The sequence below is a fragment of the Pholcus phalangioides genome, unplaced genomic scaffold, assembly GCF_987345545.1.
Source record: "Pholcus phalangioides strain wild (caught in Gottingen) unplaced genomic scaffold, Ppha-v1.0 ptg000020l_1, whole genome shotgun sequence".
Classification (NCBI taxonomy): domain Eukaryota; kingdom Metazoa; phylum Arthropoda; class Arachnida; order Araneae; family Pholcidae; genus Pholcus; species Pholcus phalangioides.
The window spans coordinates 10,539,677-10,561,637 of NW_028301613.1; the positions used below are offsets into that span (position 1 = coordinate 10,539,677).

Sequence of the window (21,961 nt, forward strand, 5' to 3'; positions counted from 1 at the left end):
ATTTGTCAACGTGTTAATAAAGAATCTGGGATGTTTGCAGGATCGGGTCTCCGGGGGTGTGGATGGTTGTGCCGGCTGCTGTCTTCGGGTTTGTGAGTCCATTCTGGGTGGATTCAGCCTGGGGGACTTGCTGGGCTCACTGGTGGTGGTAGGGTACCTGGACTATTTGAGGATCTTTGAGATTTTGAGTCTAGAGCCCCAATCGTAGGGATCGAGGACTGGGACCCCGGTGCACCTGGTTCTCTCCAGTGTGACCCAACCTCTCGGGGTGATGTGCTTATATCCCATATGGGACAGAGCCTGGGTCATATCTGGTACAACAGTATACTAGTAGTTACATTACCTCACATACATTTTCATTTTCTTTCCCATAAGAAATACATCTCCTACTGTATATCTCCCAGTCTTAATATTCAATAGTTGTTTTTTTTTTATACTTTCACTGTCAAGTTCAGTTAATCAAGGTTCTACTGTATAGTCGTAACAGAGTTATGAAAAATAATCAGCTATATACAGGGTGATTATAATTTAAGTTTTGATTCCAAAACTATACAGTAAGTACTGATCAGAATAACTTGAAAATTTGCATGGATATTCCTGAAGCAATGGAAGCTTTTCTCGCAAACGGAAAAAAAAGTGCAAATAGTGCAAAATGTGCAAGCTGATGATGCTGTACTTGGCTAGCAGTATAATCTATTTTAAGCAACCACATCATTTCGGCACTTCCACAGCATCAATGTGTAGATAGAATTTCTATCAAGATGCACATTGCAATACCAGCAAAGCAGCTGCTGAAGACTCATTTTGACAGGATGCACCTTAACCCTTAGATGATGTCATCTATTTTACATTTTTAAGTGTTTTTCCCCTTTACCAAATAAAATTGAATTTTTTCAGGAATATTCATGTCAATTTTCAAGTCATTCTGGCAATCATTCTTTGTTTTACAGTGTTTTGAAATCAGAACCTTAGTTATAATCACCCTGTATATCGTAAATCATTGCTAATTAATCTGATTATTTATGCTTCATTAAATACATTATATTCACCTAATTTTTATTAGTTTTTGCAAAATAGCTTCCTAATTAAGTATACTGAAAGTAACTGGAAAAAAAACCTTTATATATTATATGACTAGCTGATACCCGGCGACGTTGCCCGCCCCGTAAAAAATTTATATATGTATAGCTTATTACATATATAAATTTACATTATTACTTCTTAATCAAAAAAATTTCTGCATCAAGAGAAAATTACTTTTATATTTAAATATTTTAATTAAAATCTTCAGGCAATCGCTTGTGAATACACAATATTTTTTCTTTTTCCATCTGGTGTGTAGATGTACAAATTTTTGCTATTACCAACACGCGAACAGGTGACGAAAAGGTGTGAAAAACAGGGCTCAAGTAGGTTGATACCTGCCACTGCTAACAACTGGCCTTGCACTTTGTTTATTGTCATGGCAAAAGCTAAACGAATCGGGAACTGTAATCGCTTGAAAGTGAATGGCATTTCTTCGGTGATGATTGGGATACGTGGAATGAAGACTTCTTTTTCTTTGTAACATCCAGTTAGAATCGTTGCTTCAATGATGCAATTGTGCAATTTCTTCACGCAGAGTCTGTTGCCTTTCGGTGTCTCCAAATTTCTTAAAAGCATTATAGGTGATCCGACTTTGAGGGTCATATTGTGTGGTGGCACACCCGGAATATCCAAAGAGTTCAGAAATTCTGCAGGATACAGAACTGTCTGCGCTGTGTCTGTGACAGTGTCAACCGATTTGTAAGATGTGGAGTCTCCCGGAATAAAGGATTAGGATTTTTTCGTTGATCTTGTTCACACTGTCATTTTTCGGTGCCAGAATCGCACTCTCACAAAGCCACTCATGGTTTCGGTGATTTTGTTGAATGTTTGGGAAGACTTTGTCTGCAAGTTCTTGAACCGAGTTTATATATATAAGAACTGGCAAAATCCATTTGGGAACTTTATCAGTCCAGTGCTTGGGTCTACGGGAATTCTTCCATTGCCAAGTTTGATCAACTGATGTGAAAATGATAGCAGTACTGAGTCATTTAGCAGTTGAACTCGCATGTTGGTGGATAATGATAATTTTTTAGCTTCGTGCCAGAGTGTTGATGTCCTAACAAACTCGAGGCGACCACCGATAGACAGCACCTTCACTTCCAACCCATCTCACTAATGGCAGTAAATTGCAATGTAGCGATATGGCCAGAGTTGGTGTTTGGTGAAGTAGAGTGCTGATGATTTGAGGCAAGCATTGAGTTCATCAGCTGGCGTTGAACATTTTTATTCCCAGTTTTATCGCCGTAGTTGTTGTTCTCTGTTGTTAGTGACGCCATATGTCCAGCTTCTGCAGCGAATATTATTCAAACTCCTTTTAAGCACTTTTTAAATTGAAACTATACCTCAACGATGGGTGGTTGATGAGATAAAGGCCACATTAGCACTTACAGGACACCCTGTATACATGCAAGCAAATATATCTGGCGCTTCCAGGGTTTTTTTTTAATTACTGGGAGTATTGGAAAAGAGCCAAACCATTATAAAGGAATAAACTGTAATGATGGCAGCGTTAAAGATGTGACAAACTATTGTAAAGACATACACACGTCTGAAATGCATTGTTGGAAACCACGGTAACCAAAGTAAACGTTCCGAAAGTGATTGTTGAGGCCCCCAAAACCATTGTTGCCCGACAGTTTTTCGCCCATTTCGGGCATTTGCCCAGCTCTGACGAACTTTTAAAGTAGCCTACGGCTCAATCCCGGTCCTGTTTGGTATATATGCAAAATCTGGCGACGATCGGTCTAAAACTGTAGATTTGTATAAAGAGCATACATACATACATACATACATACATACATACATACTTTCACATTTATATATAATATTAATAACATTAAAAGAATTTTCAAACACACAGTAATCCATAGAGAGTTAAGCAAAAAATAATTGAATTGCAAAAGTTGATTTTGTCAAAATGTAATAAATATTTATTGATTAATTAATATGGGAAGTGTTAATTACATTAATAAACATTTCGTTTTAATTAATTATTAGAAGTTGGAATGATTTTTCAGAAATTTTATTGTTTTTAATGTTAATACTATGTAAAACTGGTTTAAACCAAAAAAACCGTTTTTTTTACCAACCCTGCTAAGTACTGCTCTCCGCCCCCCTATCTAATATGCAGGACAACAGAGGGGGCGTGGTTGGAGGGGTCTGTCAGAGTGAAATGTTGTCTACACCCATTAAGTGATTCTCTATTCTTTACTAATACACACTCAGTACCTTTTCTTTCCTTACAGTATTGGCTATTTTTTTCTCCCTGTCCCACTCACAGAACATTTAGAAAAGTCCATTTTTCTTATTTCAGTGAAACCTCGGTAACACGACACTCGATACAACAACAAAACAACAAAAAATTTGATTTACTTCTTATTATGGACTAGTTATAATACCCGGTGCTGCCCATGATTCCTTTGAGGCAAACCATTATAAAGGCATGTTCGGCTGAAACGCATTGTTTGAGAACCACGTTAAACATCCCAATAGTGATTGTTGAAGCCCAGTAATCCATTGTTGCCTAACAGTTTTTTTGTCCGTTTCAGGCATTTGCCCAGTGACGAAGTTTTAAAGTAGTTCAAGTCAGGTCTCATTTGGTATAGATGTAAAAAAATTTGGCGACGATAGATAAAAATTGTAGATTTTTTTTTTGTATAAAGAACATACTCACACAAACAGAAATAAATTTCATATATATACATTTAACTGTTTCAGCATTTTTCTATCAGGTGTACAAGTATGAAATGCGGATTTCAGAAAACAGATGGTGCACCAATGCAGTTTGTGATATAAAGATTTGACACTGCTGCATTTTGTTGTGTCATTAACGAGTGTCAGATGCGCACGAGTGATAAATTGGAAAAGTGTGTGCATAGTGTTGTATTGCTTTGTTCAATATGTCGAAAGTTATACTGAACAAAGAGCATTCGCGTACAGCATTAATTTTTTTGTTTTCATTTGAAGAAAACTGCTGCTGAATCATACCAATTACTTCGAGAAGCTTATGGTGAACATGCTCCATCTCAAGATATGTGTGAATGATGGTTTCGGTTTTTCAAAAGTGGCGACTTCGATGTTGCAGACAAGGAACATTGAAAACCGCCAAAAAAAAAAGATGTGGAATTGGAAGCATTGTTGGACGAAGATGATACTACACAGACACAAAAACAACTCGCAGAGCAATTGGGCGTTAGTCAACAAGCTGTTTCCAATCGCAATGCCCCATGACAACGTGAAATGCTCCTTGACAATGTTCAATGGTCAATTGTAACATGACGACCTGGGATCTCTTACAATCCTGTTGTTCAATTAATCTTGTTTAGGCCCCAGGGTTCGTTGGTTAGTGGAAACCACCCGAGGCTTCCGCTGACATTCCGGTTCGGGTCAGTTAGTTCGCTTAGTCTGACGGTCGGGGGGTGGGGTCTCCTAGCCGTCGGGTGAGAACGGGACCAGAAGTCAGGCTACCAACATCCCATATAAATTCAGATTTACATCCATGTCAGAGATCCCAATAGCTCGTTTAGTTACCTTCTCTTTCCCTCTGGGGGCTCCGTGGTTCGTCGGTGGAGACCACGTCGAGTTGTCATCGTCAAACTCTATTTTAATTGTGCAATATAATATAAATGTTCAGCAAAGTGTTATATAAATGTGCAATATATTTTACCTCCACGCCGTTGGTGGTTCCTAGGACCATCTCACGGTTTATAATGTCATGAGTTTTTACAATGTGTGTAGGCCTAAAAGTTGTGGATCCTGGCCAGATCTCCAATTTGTTATGTTTGGTTGCACAGATTCAATATTATAATATTTACAATATTTTCTTTTCTCATGAGATTATGTAAATCAGATACAAGCTAATACCGCACCTTCAATGTTGTGATTGGTTCTTCAGCGAGGAATTGTGGGAATGCTGCTATATAAAAGCCAGCTAGAAATGTGCTGAGTTACGACTTCCCTGCTTACGACCGACCCAACGATTTAATCAGTAAGGCGTCACGCCCTGTCATGGTGTGAGCTAGATCGACTCATAAATACAATGAAGGTACAATAGTAGAAGTGTGCCTTGGCACCTAACCCATCTCATCGCACGTAAGGTTTCAACGTCGTCGTGATCCAGTGATCGGTTAATGGCCAGACCGGCCACCCGTGGACCTTCATCTCCAATTCCATGTGCAGTGGCTGAGCTTTCATCTCAACGTGTGTGTTTACACCAAAACCGTCTGAAGCTGGTGCCGACGAGTCCTTGGGGCAGAGATCCCGGTCGAGCCCCCAGAATTTATGTAATGTTATCGTAATCTCGTTACCTCCCGGTTCTTTAATATTTTCCCCCCCAGTAACCATTGAGTGGATGACAACAATGAAATAGACAAAGTTCAGATAGAACTATAACATTTATTCAATTATATTGTTAAACCATTAAATCAACGTTATCACAATTAAGCTTTTTATATGTTAAACTATTAATTAACGTTTCATCACAATTATCACAGTTAGGCTTTTCTCTCATTGTCACAATGAAACAGAAATATGAATCGATCTCACCGCCGTGTCCAGGTTTTCACGAGTTATCACATCGTCCGGTAGATACTCCCAGGCGTCTGCCCCAAGGACTCGTCGGCACCAGCTTCAGACGGTTTTGGTGTAAACACACACGTTGAGATGAAAGCTCAGCCACTGCACATGGAACTGGAGATGAAGGTCCACGGGTGGCCGGTCTGGCCATTAACCGATCACTGGATCACGACGACGTTGAAACCTTACGTGCGATGAGATGGGTTAGGTGCCAAGGCACACTTCTACTATTGTACCTTCATTGTATTTATGAGACGATCTAGCTCACACCATGACAGGGCGTGACGCCTTACTGATTAAATCGTTGGGTCGGTCGTAAGCAAGGAAGTCGTAACTCAGCACATCTCTAGCTGGCTTTTATATAGCAGCATTCCCACAATTCCTCGCTGAAGAACCAATCACAACATTGAAGGTGCGGTATTAGCTTGTATCTGATTTACATAATCTCATGAGAAAAGAAAATATTGTAAATATTATAATATTGAATCTGTGCAACCAAACATAACAAATTGGAGATCTGGCCAGGATCCACAACTTTTAGGCCTACACACATTGTAAAAACTCATGACATTATAAACCGTGAGATGGTCCTAGGAACCACCAACGGCGTGGAGGTAAAATATATTGCACATTTATATAACACTTTGCTGAACATTTATATTATATTGCACAATTAAAATAGAGTTTGACGATGACAACTCGACGTGGTCTCCACCGACGAACCACGGAGCCCCCAGAGGGAAAGAGAAGGTAACTAGACGAGCTATTGGGATCTCTGACATGGATGTAAATCAGAATTTATATGGGATGTTGGTAGCCTGACCTCTGGTCCCGTTCTCGCCCGACGGCTAGGAGACCCCACCCCCCGACCGTCAGACTAAGCGAACTAACTGACCCGAACCGGAATGTCAGCGGAAGCCTCGGGTGGTTTCCACTAACCAACGAACCCTGGGGCCTAAACAAGATTAATTGAACAACAGGATTGTAAGAGATCCCAGGCCGTCATGTTACACAATGTGCAATGCTCCATCACATACAGCAAAAGCGGTTCGCGGCACGTTGGAAGCACTCAGCTGGAAGTTCTACCGTATGCGGCTTACTCACCAGACTTGGCTCCTTCCGATTACCACTTGTTTGCATTGATGGGTCACACACTTTCTGAGCAACGTTTCGGTTCGTACGAAGATGTGAAAAAATAGCTCGATGAATGGTTCGCAGCAAAAGGGGAAGATTTTTACTGGCCTGGTATTCACAAATTTCAGGAAAGATGGGGGAAATGTATAACAAGCAATAGAGCATACTTTGAATAAAGCACTTTTTATCATTCTTCCGAATTTATATTAACGGGTTTTTTTTTGAAAAAAATCCGCATTTCATACTTGTACACCTGGTACAGGATTTTGATTACTTTATATGAAGTTTTTTCCAGAATAATATTCAGTCTACATAGTTTTATGGCGTTACACAACTTGAAAATCACAATTCCTTCTAAATTTTGCTCTATCGCAGACGTTGCACACGGATTACATTTCTTGTCTTTTACATGCAGAATAGTATGAAAGGCATTGGTTCGCTCTGTCAACACCACCCATACTATCATTAAAGCAGCGACCAAAGCTGGATTCTTTTTTTACCACGGTTCCCCTCTTATTTCGCACATCCACCAGTTGTGGACTGTGCTTAGAATGCACACAATGATATATCCTGCCTTCTTCAGAAAGCCTAATCCAACATATGAGAAACTTTGAGAATATATTCTTTTCGATATATTCTCTGGTATTTATCAACATAATATTGGAAAGCTGTAACTATGGTTCTATAATTCATGTTCAAATTTGTATGAAAGAAATAGTTCTGATGAATGTTTTGCTACTCTTGAACACAAACTTTTCTTACTCCTGTAAGTGAAAAATATAAATTCTGAAATTTCGATATAATTTTCGACAAACCAACATCTATCTGTATGATTTCTGTTCTTTCAAATTTCACACAAAAAAAGATTTCTTGCATAATATTAAAAAAAAAATAAGATGTTAGAAAAACAATTCATTTTTTTTCGAAAACATGTAGCACACAATGTTTCGAAAAGACCATATTACGCGTTTTAAAATAAGTAAATCTTGGTTTTCAGGTAGACCATACAAGGTATTATTTATTTTTTTATTTAGTTTCTGTGGTGGGGTACATTTAACATGAACTGTTATTGTTTTCAAATGAGAAAAAAAGTATTTCTAATACTTTGCAACCATCTTCTCAGTTGAGTCTATTTTTGTTTTTTAAAATAAGAAAAGAAAAAGAAACTTTTAGATGGTGTTTCACTACCTGATTTTGAGAATTTTCTAAAAAATCACATGTTTGTATGTTAACTGAGAAGCTTTTTCTTTTCATGATTTTATAATAAGATTACCCAGAAATTTTGATCAATGTATGTCTTGGCCAGTTTCTGGACGGCACAGTTGCCCGGCAAATATCCGAATTTCTGAATTTTTTCGGCCCCTATGCATCGATCCCTGTGTATGGTATATCGGTATTCCTGGATATCGATATTCTGATTCCACTAATTGTTAGTTGCCGTAGCTAATCATAATTATCGCAAATGTGGAGATGACCCCGAATCATAGTAATCAATATATAGGGCTGGGTAAACTGGCAAATTTCGGACTTCGGCAGTAATAAATATAATATATTCAGTGAATCCTTAATATAATGATACTCTGCGGGTCAAAAAATAAATATCGTTGAAGAGGAATAATAATAATATCGAGATGTAGCAGTTCAACATTAGAGTATTGATATTTCCAAACAAGACTTGAAAAAAATATCATCGTAGGTTAATTTATCGCATTATCAAATATCGTTGTAGCAAGATTTCACAATATACAGTCGAATCCTGTTTTAACAAATACTGTTATAGCGAAAATCTCGTTTTAACGAACACTTTTTTAATCCCTTGTTCACATAGGAACAACGCAAAAACCTGGGAAATTCCTTTATAACGAAATTTCTTTATAAAGAAATTTCGTTATAACGAAGTGATTTCTCCGGTCTCTTGGAGTTCGTTATAATGGGATTCGACTGTATTAAAAAAAAGGCATATGTGATTAAAATATGCAAAAAAAATATAACTGTTGTGTGAAACTAACAAATAGTTGAAATATTATTCAAGTCACAAGTTAAATCTATATACATATAACTTGGAATAAATTCTAAAAAACGAAATTCTAAAAGAAAAAATTCAGTTTTATCTTTCAGCCAATAAACTTTTTTTTGGGTTTTGGTGGATTGCATATGTTAATTTACGTGTTTATATACAGTGAAATGTTGCTACAATGGTATTGGATACAACTATAAATACCTCTACAAAGATTTTTTTTTTTCAAGTTCTATTTTGCTATGGCGTCAATAGCCATCGCTATCAGATGAAGCGGAAGAGTTCCAATTTCCAGCCCAATATAATATAATAATAAGAGAAAAGGGAAAAGGGGACTTAAGCCATTTAAATGTACAAAACATGCTCTTTTGCCTTCATCAACACTCCTTAATTTTATGGCCACTTACTTAAAGGGCCCCTTCAAAGTTTGGTAATAGCCGCTCCGTATTCTTCTTTTCTCTCTCTCTCTCCCCTATATAATGAAGCCTCTTGACCTTTGTAATTGCCACCTGCAGGCGATTGACTTCATTTCATCTATTGTACTTCTATTGTATCATCTTTATAAGGAATGCATACAATTATTTCATCTATTGTACGCATCCCTTCTTGGGAGTATGTGCCTTCTGACTTTCTTGCTTCCTCTCTTTTCTTTTCTTTCCCTTCTCTTTTTTCTTGTACAACTCCCCCCCCCCCCCCACAGAAAAACGTCTTCCTCCCATATGCTTCGAAAGATCGTAGGGGGTGAACCTTGACCAATGATGTCAATATTAATACTAATTTGTACCTACGTAATCCTCATCACCCAATGGAAGGACCCCTTTGAAGCCGGACTACCAATTAGAAATAGGGGGTTGGTACCCCTCAAAACTTTCCTTTTTGGAATCTTTGAAAAATTTAAAGCAGATTGATTAGTGCAAGCTAGAAATCAAGTTGAAAAAAGATGTAGTTAAATTTTTGTTTTTACACATTGCAACGATTAGCATCAGGAACGGCGATCATCCGTGATGAAAGGGATGGAGGAAAGGTAGGAAAGAAATTCTTACCACATTTTAGTAAATTATAGACGTTTAGTTAAAACCTAAATTAGGAGGAATTAACAGGGGGCAGATGGCGAAATTAGGCATAAAGAGTGATTAAAAGAGAGTTATTCCAACATCAATTTAAAATTATTATAATTGAACATATAGTATTTTGTCTATGTATTATGCAGAATTGGATATCGTGGAAATGGATTTTTTAAATTGACTTTTATTTTGTGCAAATATAACTCGTTCTTTTCATATGATCATTTGATTAAATATTAAATGCTATTGAAATCTAACTGATTCTTTCTTTTCATGAGTCATCGTTTTATTCTAAATGTATATTGGACCACTAGGAGCCTGGGTTAATCTAGATAATTACATATATATATCTCCCAGTGGTTCGATATAACAATTTAGCAATGCTTATAGCCTAATATTAAACTGCTGCCTCTCGATATAACAATAATCTCTACAAAGATATTTTTCGTGGTCCACAGAGTATCGATATATCAAGATTTTACTGAATTTAAAATTAAAAAAAACAATATTTTTCAGAAGAATTTTGACATGCAGTTTCACTTTTCACATATTGTCAATATTAACAGAGAAAAACACAGTTCCTCCTTAGAAAGATACATAGCTCCCTCTCTCCTCTATACCCCTCCCTAATCCCATTCTAACAATCTTGCATTTTTACTTTCAAGATACCAGTAAAAAAAGTCACACCTTGTTTTATATAGAAGGTAGTCAATGTGATATGGTCTAGGGACAATTCATTGTAACTTTTTAACCAAGTGTTTCATTCATTTGAATGAGTGAAAATTAGGAGGTGTTCAAGATGTCAGTCATAATACAATACGTAAAGGGGGAAGGAATAGATCCTCCATGACCCATATATTCGTCAAAACCACTCAAGGATTAGAAACAGTTTGACCCATATAGGCGTCATTCCCACTTGACCGGTTGAATCTGCAAGAACCAACCTGTGCAATCATGTAAATCTCATTTTCAAATTCTGTTCGTAAATGAATTTTATATGTAAGTGTTTTTGCAGTAATTTTTTAAGTAACTGATCGGCAGTAGGCCTATGTTTTAATCATGTAGAAAACATTTTGTCACACAATGGGTCTGTGGAATACAGTGAAACGGAAAAACAGTGAAAGTCTTTAACGGAACCTATATAAAGTGGAAACCTCTCTTCAAAGGAAAGAAATCTTGGTTCCATGATTTCAATGCTAAAATACACAGTAAAAAACCTGGATAAAACAACCTGTCTAATGCAGAAATAGGGAGGAAACTCATTGTACTTTCTTAACTGAAAATTTCACACAAGCACTCCGACTCCTCGCGATCAATAGACCAAAGGGTCATAAAAATGTTGAAGTGCTTTACTGAAATTTTTTTATGCTATTCTTTCTTGCCAATAGGCACTTGCCCACACTTAGATTAGCAAAAACCATTTCTATGCTAGTTTTAAAAACTCATATGTACTGAAACAGCTGCTTTCAGAAACAAAACTTTTCAGAAAAGCAGGCTTTTTTACAAGAGAAATAAATCAGTGCAAAGGTTGGATTTCCAAATGATATGCCAGAATCATAAAAGTATATGCACGCTGGTTTCTGTAATTGCCAAGTAACCAAAGTAAATGTTCTAAAAGTGATTGTTGAGGCCCAAAAACCATTGTTGCCCAACAGTTTTTTACCCATTTGGGGCATTCGCCCTGCTCCGCCAAAACTTTAAAGTAGCCTATCATTCAAGTTGGGTCCGATTTGGTATATATACAAAATTTGGTGACGATCGATCTAAAATTGTAGATTTCTATAGAGAACATACACACACACAGACAGAAAATAAATTTTATACATAGAGATAGACGATGCACACACTCAAAACCCTTATTGACAATTCAAGAGAAAGTCAAATGAATGCAAATATGTGGTGTGAAGTTTCATACAGATACGCTGTGAAAATATTTAGTAACTGTAGAGTAAATAATATACATTATTTTCAATTAATTTTTATTTTATTTCAATTACATGAGATTTTTACATAATTTTACACATTATGTCACTTGAACCTTTATTCAGCAGCAACCTGTGTCCAACTGAAAAAAAATCTGGGTCCATTCCAATTCCATTGAAAACAGGTTTTACTGTATTTTAAGCTAAATGATCCACATTGTGTGATTGGGACAAGTCCAAGCACTTTTACAAAAGCCTTCATCAGTATGGGCATTGAAAGTGTTTTAAATCTCTAGATGCTCAGCAGGAAATTCTGACACATGAATTATTTCTGGGGGTGCTTGACACTTTTCCATAAAGAGATGTAAGTGCTTGAGAAGCCACAGAAACCCAAATTTGATGTCACTGTTAATCAGTATTTCAGATTTTTCAGAAGCAGACTCAGAATTTCTTAATATAGGTGATTGTAATACTTTGATTCACATAATAAATCAAGAAAACTAAAAGAGAATTTTGATATTTGATAATTCAGCACTATTGAATCTGAATCTAGCAATCAGATGAAAAAAATTAATGGAGATATGACAAAAGTAAAAAAAAAAACAACAAAATGAGGGTATGGGGGTCATTCAAGTATTACGTCAGCATTGATGGGGGAGAGGGGTCTCCGATTTGCCGCTGATTTGATGATAGGGTTGGGCTTTTGATGATGCTTCTGTCATTAACCACCCTTTATAAAAACATGAAATATTCTTAATGGCATCTTATTCAGTAAGCTAAAAACGAGAAAAACTTTTCGCTAGTTTGTGGGCACCTACTGATGTTCCCTACGGAGCCACTTAAGTGATCTCCAAATATTTTGCAGAACCAAGTGATCTAGAAATGTGTTCAGGCCGCTCTAAAACTGTGCCACGTGTCACTCAAGGGATACCTAAATGTGCCACGGATTGCTTAAATGATCTGGAACTGTGTTGTAGGTCACTTAAGTGATCTGTGAATGTGTCACAGGCCTGCTTGAGTGATCTGAAAATGTGCCATGATCCGCTTGAGTGATCTGAAAATGTGCCATGATCCGCTTGAGTGATCTGAAAATGTGCCATGATCCGCTTGAGTGATCTGAAAATGTGCCAAGATCTGCTTGAGTGATCTGAAAATGTGCCTTGATCCACGTAAATGCTCTAGAATTGTGCCATGGGTCAATTGCGTGATTCGTAAATGTGTGCCACTCAGTTCATTTTTACAAAATTAGGTTTAAGGTAGCAAGCCGCATTTGTCTGTGGGCCATGGGTTTAGCATACATGGCTTTGAGGGTGGGTCACAATGAATTTCTTAAAACAATAAAATTACAGTAAAACCTGTCTTTAATGGAACCTGTATAAAGTGGAAACCTGCCTTAAACGGAAAAAAAATCGCAGTCCTGTGATTTCAATGCTAAAATACACATTAAAAAACCTGGAACATGTCTAACATGGGAACGAAAATTGTACCCTTTAATGGAAAATCTCACAAACACTGAGTGTTTAGCGACCATACATAATATTAAAGTGCTTCATCAAAACTTTTTATGCAATCTATGCTACAGAATTTGAGTTGTACATCATCCCCCCTTAGATTAGCAAAAATCTGTTTCTGTAGTTGATGCTGTAGCTTTGATAAGCCATACTATAAAGCAATTGCTTTCTGAAAGTGTGACAAGAATTTTCGGAAAAGCAGGCCTCACCACGGGAGAAATCAGTGTAAGAGTTGAATTTCGGAATAATATACAAATAATACAAATACAATACAAATACAACACCACAACAGGCAAATTGCCCAACGAGGTGGCTGACTTAAGAACATCATGGATCCCCGAGCCCTTTTTTACCCTACCTACGAGCCCTACCTACTACTGCTACACCACACTTGCACCCCGCCCACAACCCCCCGCGGAACCCCCAACGAATCGGTACATGCGGGAATGTGCGTGTACGTGTAGTGAAACCTGACGTGGAGTTTTTTTGTTTCTCTGTAATGCTTGTTATGTGTAGTGCTGCCATCTGCCACCATTTTTTCAAACTATGAGCGAAGTGTTATGATTGAATGATTTTTCGTAACACTTCGCTCATAGTTTGAAAAAATGGTGGCAGATGGCAGCACTACACATAACAAGCATTACAGAGAAACAAAAAAACTCCACGTCAGGTTTCACTACACGTACACGCACATTCCCGCATGTACCGATTCGTTGGGGGTTCCGCGGGGGGTTGTGGGCGGGGTGCAAGTGTGGTGTAGCAGTAGTAGGTAGGGCTCGTAGGTGCAATAACAAATGCAATAACAAAATTGTTGCCTGGGCCAGAATTAATCAGAGGCAAAGAAGGCAACTGCCCAAATTTATGTGGGAACAACAACACTTATAAATTCATCAAATTTTGCAAGTAGGGACGGCCTGGTGTTATGGACCTGATGCTGTGGATTACATGAACATATACGATAATGTACAAACTGAATCCGACACTACAGATATTGACACCCTAATTCAAAATTTTTGAGGAAGTTAAAAAGGGCATATGTTATTTTAGAATAAAAACAGTGTAGGTCGGACTTTTATATATATACTATCAAAACCTCAGTACATTATATTTAGTAATTATAGACAAATTAATTATTTATTTTATCTTTTCAAGTTTAAATTATATAGTATAATAAATATTTTATTTTAACTAGAATAACCATGATTTTTTCTCAACTCCTCCATCACTCACCAACAGGATAATGGTGACCTAGATGTAGCGTTTTAGGTATGTGAAGAATCTCTTCATAGTTTCTCATTTGGTTTGTGGTTTCACGGTATCGTTTTCCTTTTTCGACATGGCAGAAGCGTCAGCAATATGGGTACCATTTTTTACCGCGTCGGATCCGCCTTGTAGTTTAAATGTGCGAAGCTACCTTAAAACTCGCAACAGCAAAGCCGATAACGGACTCAAAAACTATGTACCACCACTGCGTTTCCCACCTGCCACCGGAAATATCTACAATGGTAAAGGATTTCATCATGCAGCGCAGGAAAGTCATCCCGTATGAAGAACTGAAAGCGGTCATGATCGAACGATGCTGCGAATCGAAAATGCAAGAAATCTGATGTCTCCTGTCTGGAGAACAGCTGGGTGATAGGAAACCGTCTGAACTTTTCCAAATCATGCAGCGTTGTGTGGAAAATCACAACATTGCCAACTCACTTCTCCTGGAACTGTTCCTACAGCAGCTTCCGTTGAATGTTACTTCGATTCTAGCTGCCATACAGCCACTCACACCACAAATGGCCGCTGATGTCGCGGAGCGCACCCTGGAATCAACGCCAATCGAAATCAAAGAGATTACGAAGCCATCAATCCCTCAAGCTAGTGCAACTTTCTTGCATTCTGAGCTGATGGAGGAAATACAACAACTGCAGGAAAAAGTTGCTGTTTTGAGGCGAGCCAGAAGTCATTCTTGTGATCAAAACCAGTCCCGTTTATGACGTAAAAGTCCTGAGAGTGTTTCTGACGTATGCGGGTATCATCGCAAGTTCCGTTCCACCACGAGGAAGTGTATGAAGCCATGCTCCGACAAGGGAAATGACAACGTCCAGGGGTAATGGCGACATGCCACTTGCAGGTGACTAACAGTACCACTAACAGTGCATTGAAATTTTGTCGATGAAGCTGACTTCATCAACAAAAATGCAATGGGATTCCATCAATTGTCATGATATTGCATGAGAGATCCACCGATGGCAACATCAGATGCATCAGTTCACAAACTGATTGGGGCATCTGGATTTGTATGGTGAAGTAGAGTTGCTTCAGCCAATGCAGATTTCGCTTTGTCGAATGCATCCTGACATGTCTCATCCCACGGAAGAGGTTCTTCACACTTTTTGCGTTGGGGCTTTTTGCAGTTTTGTCGGCCTTCTAACAATTTCACTAAAGGTGCCAAGATATGAGCAGGCTTCGGAATAAAGCGACGGTAGAAGTTGAAAAGTCCCACGAATTTTCTAAGTTGTGTGAGAGTGGATGGCGCAGGATATTTTGCTATGGCTTCGACTCGATCTGGAAAAGGCTTGATGCCAGTCGGTGAAACTTGTACTCCAAGGAAGTGAACTGTGGAAAGTCCAAACACACACTTGGAAGGCTTCAGCGAGAGACCATAGTCGTTGAGTCGCTGAAAGAGTGCTCTTAGATGATGAAGGTGCTCCTCGGGTGATGACGATGCAATGTCATCAACAAAAGCATACGTGAATGGAAGATCGTGCAACACTTCATCGATAAAACGTTGGAAAGTAGATGCCGCATTGCACAGACCAAAAGACATTCGTGTGTACTCGAAGAGACCAAATGGTGTTGTGATGGCCGTTTTGTGTATGTGGTCGGGAAAAATTGGAATTTGGTGATATGCGGAAACTAAATCCACGTGAGAAAAAATATTTTTCCCGTGAAGTTCCGCAGTGTAGTCTTGAATGTTCGGGACACTGTATTTATCCTTGATGGTACGAGCATTTAAGGCTCTGTAGTCTCCTACTGGTCGCCAATCCAAAGAATTTTTCTTCGGGACCATGTGTAGAGGAGAAGAGAAACTGCTCTTGGAAGGTTGAATATGACCAAGATTGAGCATTTCTTGAAAAGCTGATTTAGCCAGTTTCATTTTAGCTGGATCCAGCCTGCGAGCTTTAGCAGAGACTGCTGCACCAGAAGTTGTTATGTAATACATGATATTGTGCTTAATGGGCTGGTCGGGATGCAGTGGTTTCGTGATATCGGGAAATTCGAGTAGTAATTTATGATAGATGCTATCTTCCGACACCACTTTAACAGAGTGAAGACCCGCGCTATTTAAATGTTCCGAAACTTCCAATTTGGTATTTAAATCAACTAATTTTCTACTCCTAAGATTGGGTAATAAGTTGAAATGATGCAGCTCCAATGATCGCACTTGACACATCACAAATGAAAAACGAAAATACAAATACTTTAATTCCGGTGCTGTTTGCAGCTTTGAAATTTTGAATCGGTGCTAATTTGTAATCATTTTTGGTTGCTGGTATAAGAGAACAGTCACTACCGGTATCAACGAGAAAGCGAATGTTTGTTTTACGATCACGAATGAATAGGGGACAAGAACTCACCTGCAAGTGGCATGTCGCCATTACCCCTGGACATTGTCGTTTCCCTGATAGGAGCATGGCTTTGTACACTTCCTCACGTTGGAACGCAACTTGCGATGATACCAACATACGTCAGAAACACTCGCAGAACTTTCCCGTCGTAAACGGGACTAGTTTTGATTACGAGAATGACTCCTGGCTCATCTCAAGACAGCAACTTCTTTCCGCAGTTGTTTTATTTCCTCCATCAGTTCAGAATTCAAGGAAGCTGCACTAGCTTGAGGGATTGACGGCTTCGTAACTTCCTTGATTTCGATCGGCGTTGACTCCAGGATGTGATCCGCGACTTCAGCTGCTTTCTGTGGTGTGAGTGGCTTGTATGGCAGCTAGAATCGAAGTAACATTAGGCGGAAGCTGCTGTAGGAACAGTTCCAAGAGAAGAGAGTCGGCAATGTTGTGGTTTTCGCACAACGCTGCATGATTTGGAAAAGTTTGGGCGGTTTCCTATCACCTAGCTGTTCCCCGGAGAGGAGACATCGGATTTCTTGCGTTTTCAATTCGCAGCATCATTCGATGATGACCGCTTTCAGTTCTTCATACGGGCTGACTTTCCCACGCTGCATGATGAAATTGCGTACCATTGTAGCTATTTCCGGTGGCGGGTGAGAAACGCAGTGGTTGTACATAGTTTTTGAGTCCGTTATCGTCTTCTGTGTTGCGAGTTTGAAGGTAGCTTCGCACATTTCAAACCCCAAGGCGGGATCCGACACTGTAAAAATTGGTATCCTTATCGCCAACGCTTCTGCCATGTCAAAAAAGGAAAACGATCCCGTGAAACCACGAGGCGAATGAGAAACAATGAAGAAATTCTTCACATACCTAAAAGACTACGTCTTGGTCACCATTATCTTGTTGGTGAGTGATGGAGGAGTTGAGATAAATCATGGTTATGCCAGTTATATAAAATATTTATTACTATATAATTTATAAACTTAACAAAATTCAGGACGGTTGTTATTGCGTGTTCATTCCGCGGTTACTGCCAGCGGAAGTGTGTCTCTCGCCAAGCGAGATCAAATCTTGCCAAACATCGGCAGCTGTTTCCAGTGTGTGTGGATTGCATATTATCTTTAGCAACCAAAAAATTACATTATCACCAGTAGAGTTACTGTTGGCCACCTCTGTTCTGAAGAAACAAAAATTATATACAATTCAGTCCCAGTGTAATACAAAAAGTTTATGAGCATTTACAACACAACAAGCATGCACTGCAGGTAATATGGAGCCATTTGCCAATTCATATGAACTTCTGTTTCCCCCCCCCCCCATAGAAAATTAAAAACTTTTTGGCTTACCATGTGCTCTAAAAAGTCTATCCTGTCCATTGAAGGAATGCTCACAAGGCAAGTTTTTCAATTCTTCTACAAATGCTTCATTTAGATGAGGAGCATTTATATCGGAGTCTTTAAGCTCTGGCTGGAAATTTGAAAATATTAATAAGCACAAAATTGAAGTCTTTTAAGTCACAGAAGAATGGCAAAAAATTTTTATGAAAGATCAATTACATTAATCCATCATTGCACCATGCATGTCAGAAGACAAAAGAAAAGTGTGGTATACTGAATACACGATATAACTGACACCTTTATCTAGGTTCTAATGTTATAACATCATTGATAATTAGAGGCAGGAAATGTTCAAATGCATGTTATAACAAGCTTTGGTAATAGACAAATAATCAGAGTTGAGAGTTTTGGGCACATGATGGTTTTTAGATGGTTTAAACAGTCGCATTAAAAACCTCAAATAGCACATTTTTAATCTTTTTTTATTTTCATTTCACAAAAACACAAATACGAACTGATACAAAAGATAAAAATAGAATTAAAAAACTGGTACAGAAAGACAAAAACTGGAACAAAAACATATATACAGTAAGGGCCCCCCCCCCCCAACAACGGCCACCAACAGGACTGTGAAAATACGACCGCTATTGGGATGTGGCCGTTATTGCAAGTTTTTGGGAAAAAACTAAAATTTGCTATAAACATATAAAGCATGTGAAGTTACAATTCATTCTGTAACTGTTTATGATAGTTACGATTATATAAAAATATATAATTATACAGCAAAACCCCTTTTAATGGACACCCGATGTAATCGCCAAGTTATAACTTCCCCCTATATAATAGAAGTATGTATTTAAAAGCCCTGATTAATGGTCACCCTTTTATGGATAAGGAACCATTCAAGTATTACGTAAGCATCGATGAGGGGAGGGGTTTCCGATTTTCTGACTTTTGATGACGGGGGGGGGGGGAGTTTGGATAATGCTGGTGCCTGGGGGGCGCTAGCGCTAGGAGGCCCACCAGTGTGAGAATTTCTTTTGTTGCTTCTGGAGAATACCCGCTGTTGCCTGATGCTGGGTGGTCCATCAGCGTGAGAATTTCTATATCTTTCTGGGCGATACCCGCTGATGCCTGGCGGTAGGTAGCCCACCAGCGTGAGAATTTCTTTGGCTCTCAAGGAACACCCGCTGGTGCCTGGCGCTAGGGCCCACCAGCGTGAGAATTAAAGCTTTCCAAATTCTCTGTTGTACATTTTTCATTTTGAATATTTGCCATGCTACTGTTAAGACAATGTTCCACCGAGAACTGTTGTCATGAGACATTGTCAATTCCCACCCCTGTGCTTTAGATCAAAGTCCATTTCGGAGCAGCAAAATATAGGAATCGGAGCAGTTATTTATAAATTGGAGCAGGGAAATTAACAAGAATATTTTCGTTAACCCTCACCCCTTTTCTAAATAAAACAACTGCATTGTCTTTTGTTATCAAACAACTTTTCATTGGCTTGTTTTTTGTTTTAGGTGTTTCAGGTTTTTGACACCTTGTTTGAAAGAGCGGCTGTCATAAAATTTTTCACACCAGTATAAGATGATTTTTGCTTACTGAGGGCACTATTGGCTGTCTGGAACTGCAGCACTCAAATGGGCTATTTTGATATAAGTTTTTTATTTTTTCATACTCGGAAAGAAATTGTTGCAAAATGGGAGAGAATTAAGGAAGAATCAACATAACGTTTGGCGATTAAGCACTCATTTTTTGGCGAGATTGGCGATCTGGCACTCGTTATTTGGCGATAATGGTGATTTAACACTCGTTATTCGGCAAAGTTTCTAAATTACCATTCGTAATTCGGTGGAAATGCACTTTTTACTCCCCGAATGAAAATTTTTTTCACGAAACATCTGGGTTTGACGCAATGCTGATCGACTACAGCAACTTCTGCTGCTTCCAGTTGCAACTGTTTTTTAAACGGCAACTGACTTGCATTTGCGCTTTGAAGCTGAAAGACCATTGCAAACCATCTTCAGTTGCTCGATCACGGATATTATAGGGGTTTCGCGATGGAAAGGCCGATATAGTTTAAATAAGGCATACAATGGAATATAAAACGCTCTTAGAAAGAATCGTTTCGCGGCAAGCAGGAACAAAAATTTTTTGGCGTCCTTTCCGAAATTCCGGGCATACTGAAGCAAAATTCGCTATTTGGCGCAGAAAAATATAAAAATATGCTATAGGCGCAGGATGGCGCAAGATGTTAATTTTGGCGCAAATTGACACAAAGTTCCCACCCCTGAAAGCAGTGATTCCCACTGCTTTCGATGGAATGTTCCAGGGGGCAGTAGAAGCTACGGATATAACACAGGATCCTATAGGTTAGATTGCGTTGGGAAGTGATGGGAGGAAAAAAATTTCTGAAGAAGGGGGGCAATGGAACAAAAAAGGTTGGGAAACTATGATCTAAAGAAAGCATGGATATGTTAATATATATACATATTTTTTCTTTTTTGGATATGGTGGTCAGGTTGCGCTATGGCGGCCGCAGCGTTGTCGATGTGAGAGGTGGGAGAGTTGTGGGAGATTGGGAGGGACATCTGGCTCTCAGAAAGGCTGTGATGTTGAAGCTCATTTTTCCGCTATAGCTCACCCAATTGGGTAAAAGGCAGAAAATCACTTCATTGTGATAGGCCTGAGCTATAGTCAGTTTCAGATAAAGATAATGCTTACGTCATCAACCACTCTTTATGAAAATATGAAATGCATTGATGGCGTATTACTCGGTGCGCCAAAATGAGAAAAACGTTTCGATAGTTTTGTCGCCACTTGAGGCAACATTGTCCTCCCCCCCCCCCCCCCCCACTGATAAGTGCCCTACAGAACCACTTTAGTGACCTCTAAATGTTTCGTGGATCCAAGTGCTCTGGAACTGTGCCACACATCACTTAAGTGATCCGTAATTACATGTCGCGGATCACTTAAATTATCTGAGAATGCGTCGCGTGTAACTTGAGTGATGTAGAACCGCACTGGGGGCCACTTAAGTAATCTAAATCTACATCACATGTCACTCAAGGGATCTCTAAATGTGTCACGGATCGCTTAAGTGTTCTGAAACGGTGTCCCGGGTCATTAAGTGATCTGAAAATGTGCCATGGTCTGCTTAAATGCTCTGGAATTGTACCACGGCGCACTTATACGATCTGTAAATGTGCAGCTTAGTTCATTTTTACAAAATTAGGTTTGAGGAGGGTAGGTAGCATCAGATAACCATATTTGGTCCGCGGGCCAAAGGCCTTCATGCAATTTATCATTATATGGCTTGGGGGGGGGGGGGGTTCGCAATGAATTTATTTATATAAATTTTGAGTTCGTAGCCTTTAAATAACATTGAAGTTAACAGAAATTGATTATAATAACATATAAAGGTATTTTCTTCCAAAATTTTAATGAAAAAAAATTTTTAGCACTAAAAAAATACATTTTTGGTCGTCGCTGGGAGGAGGCACATGCCAATATGCGTTAGGATTCAGAGGGGCAGAGCTGAAGACTAAATTTTGCCGACGGGGGGAGGGGTCAAAAATTGTTTAAAATTTGCTTACGTAATACTTGAACAGCCCCTAAACTTTTTTTGTCCCACTGGTGTCTGTAAAAGAGGTTTTACTGTGTGTATTCCGACAACATTATAATACAGTAGAACC

At 38.8% G+C, this 21,961-nt stretch overlaps 1 protein-coding gene across 1 annotated transcript in view; it reads right to left on the minus strand.

The window, feature by feature from the left end:
* Agps (alkyldihydroxyacetonephosphate synthase) overlaps nt 1-21,961 on the minus strand; it is a 426,147-nt gene that overhangs the window by 304,084 nt on the left and 100,102 nt on the right. The window contains exon 4 of the mRNA XM_089248613.1: nt 18,273-18,393. Within this exon, the coding sequence (XP_089104739.1) occupies nt 18,273-18,393 (121 nt within the window). The remainder of the gene's footprint in view (nt 1-18,272; nt 18,394-21,961) is intronic.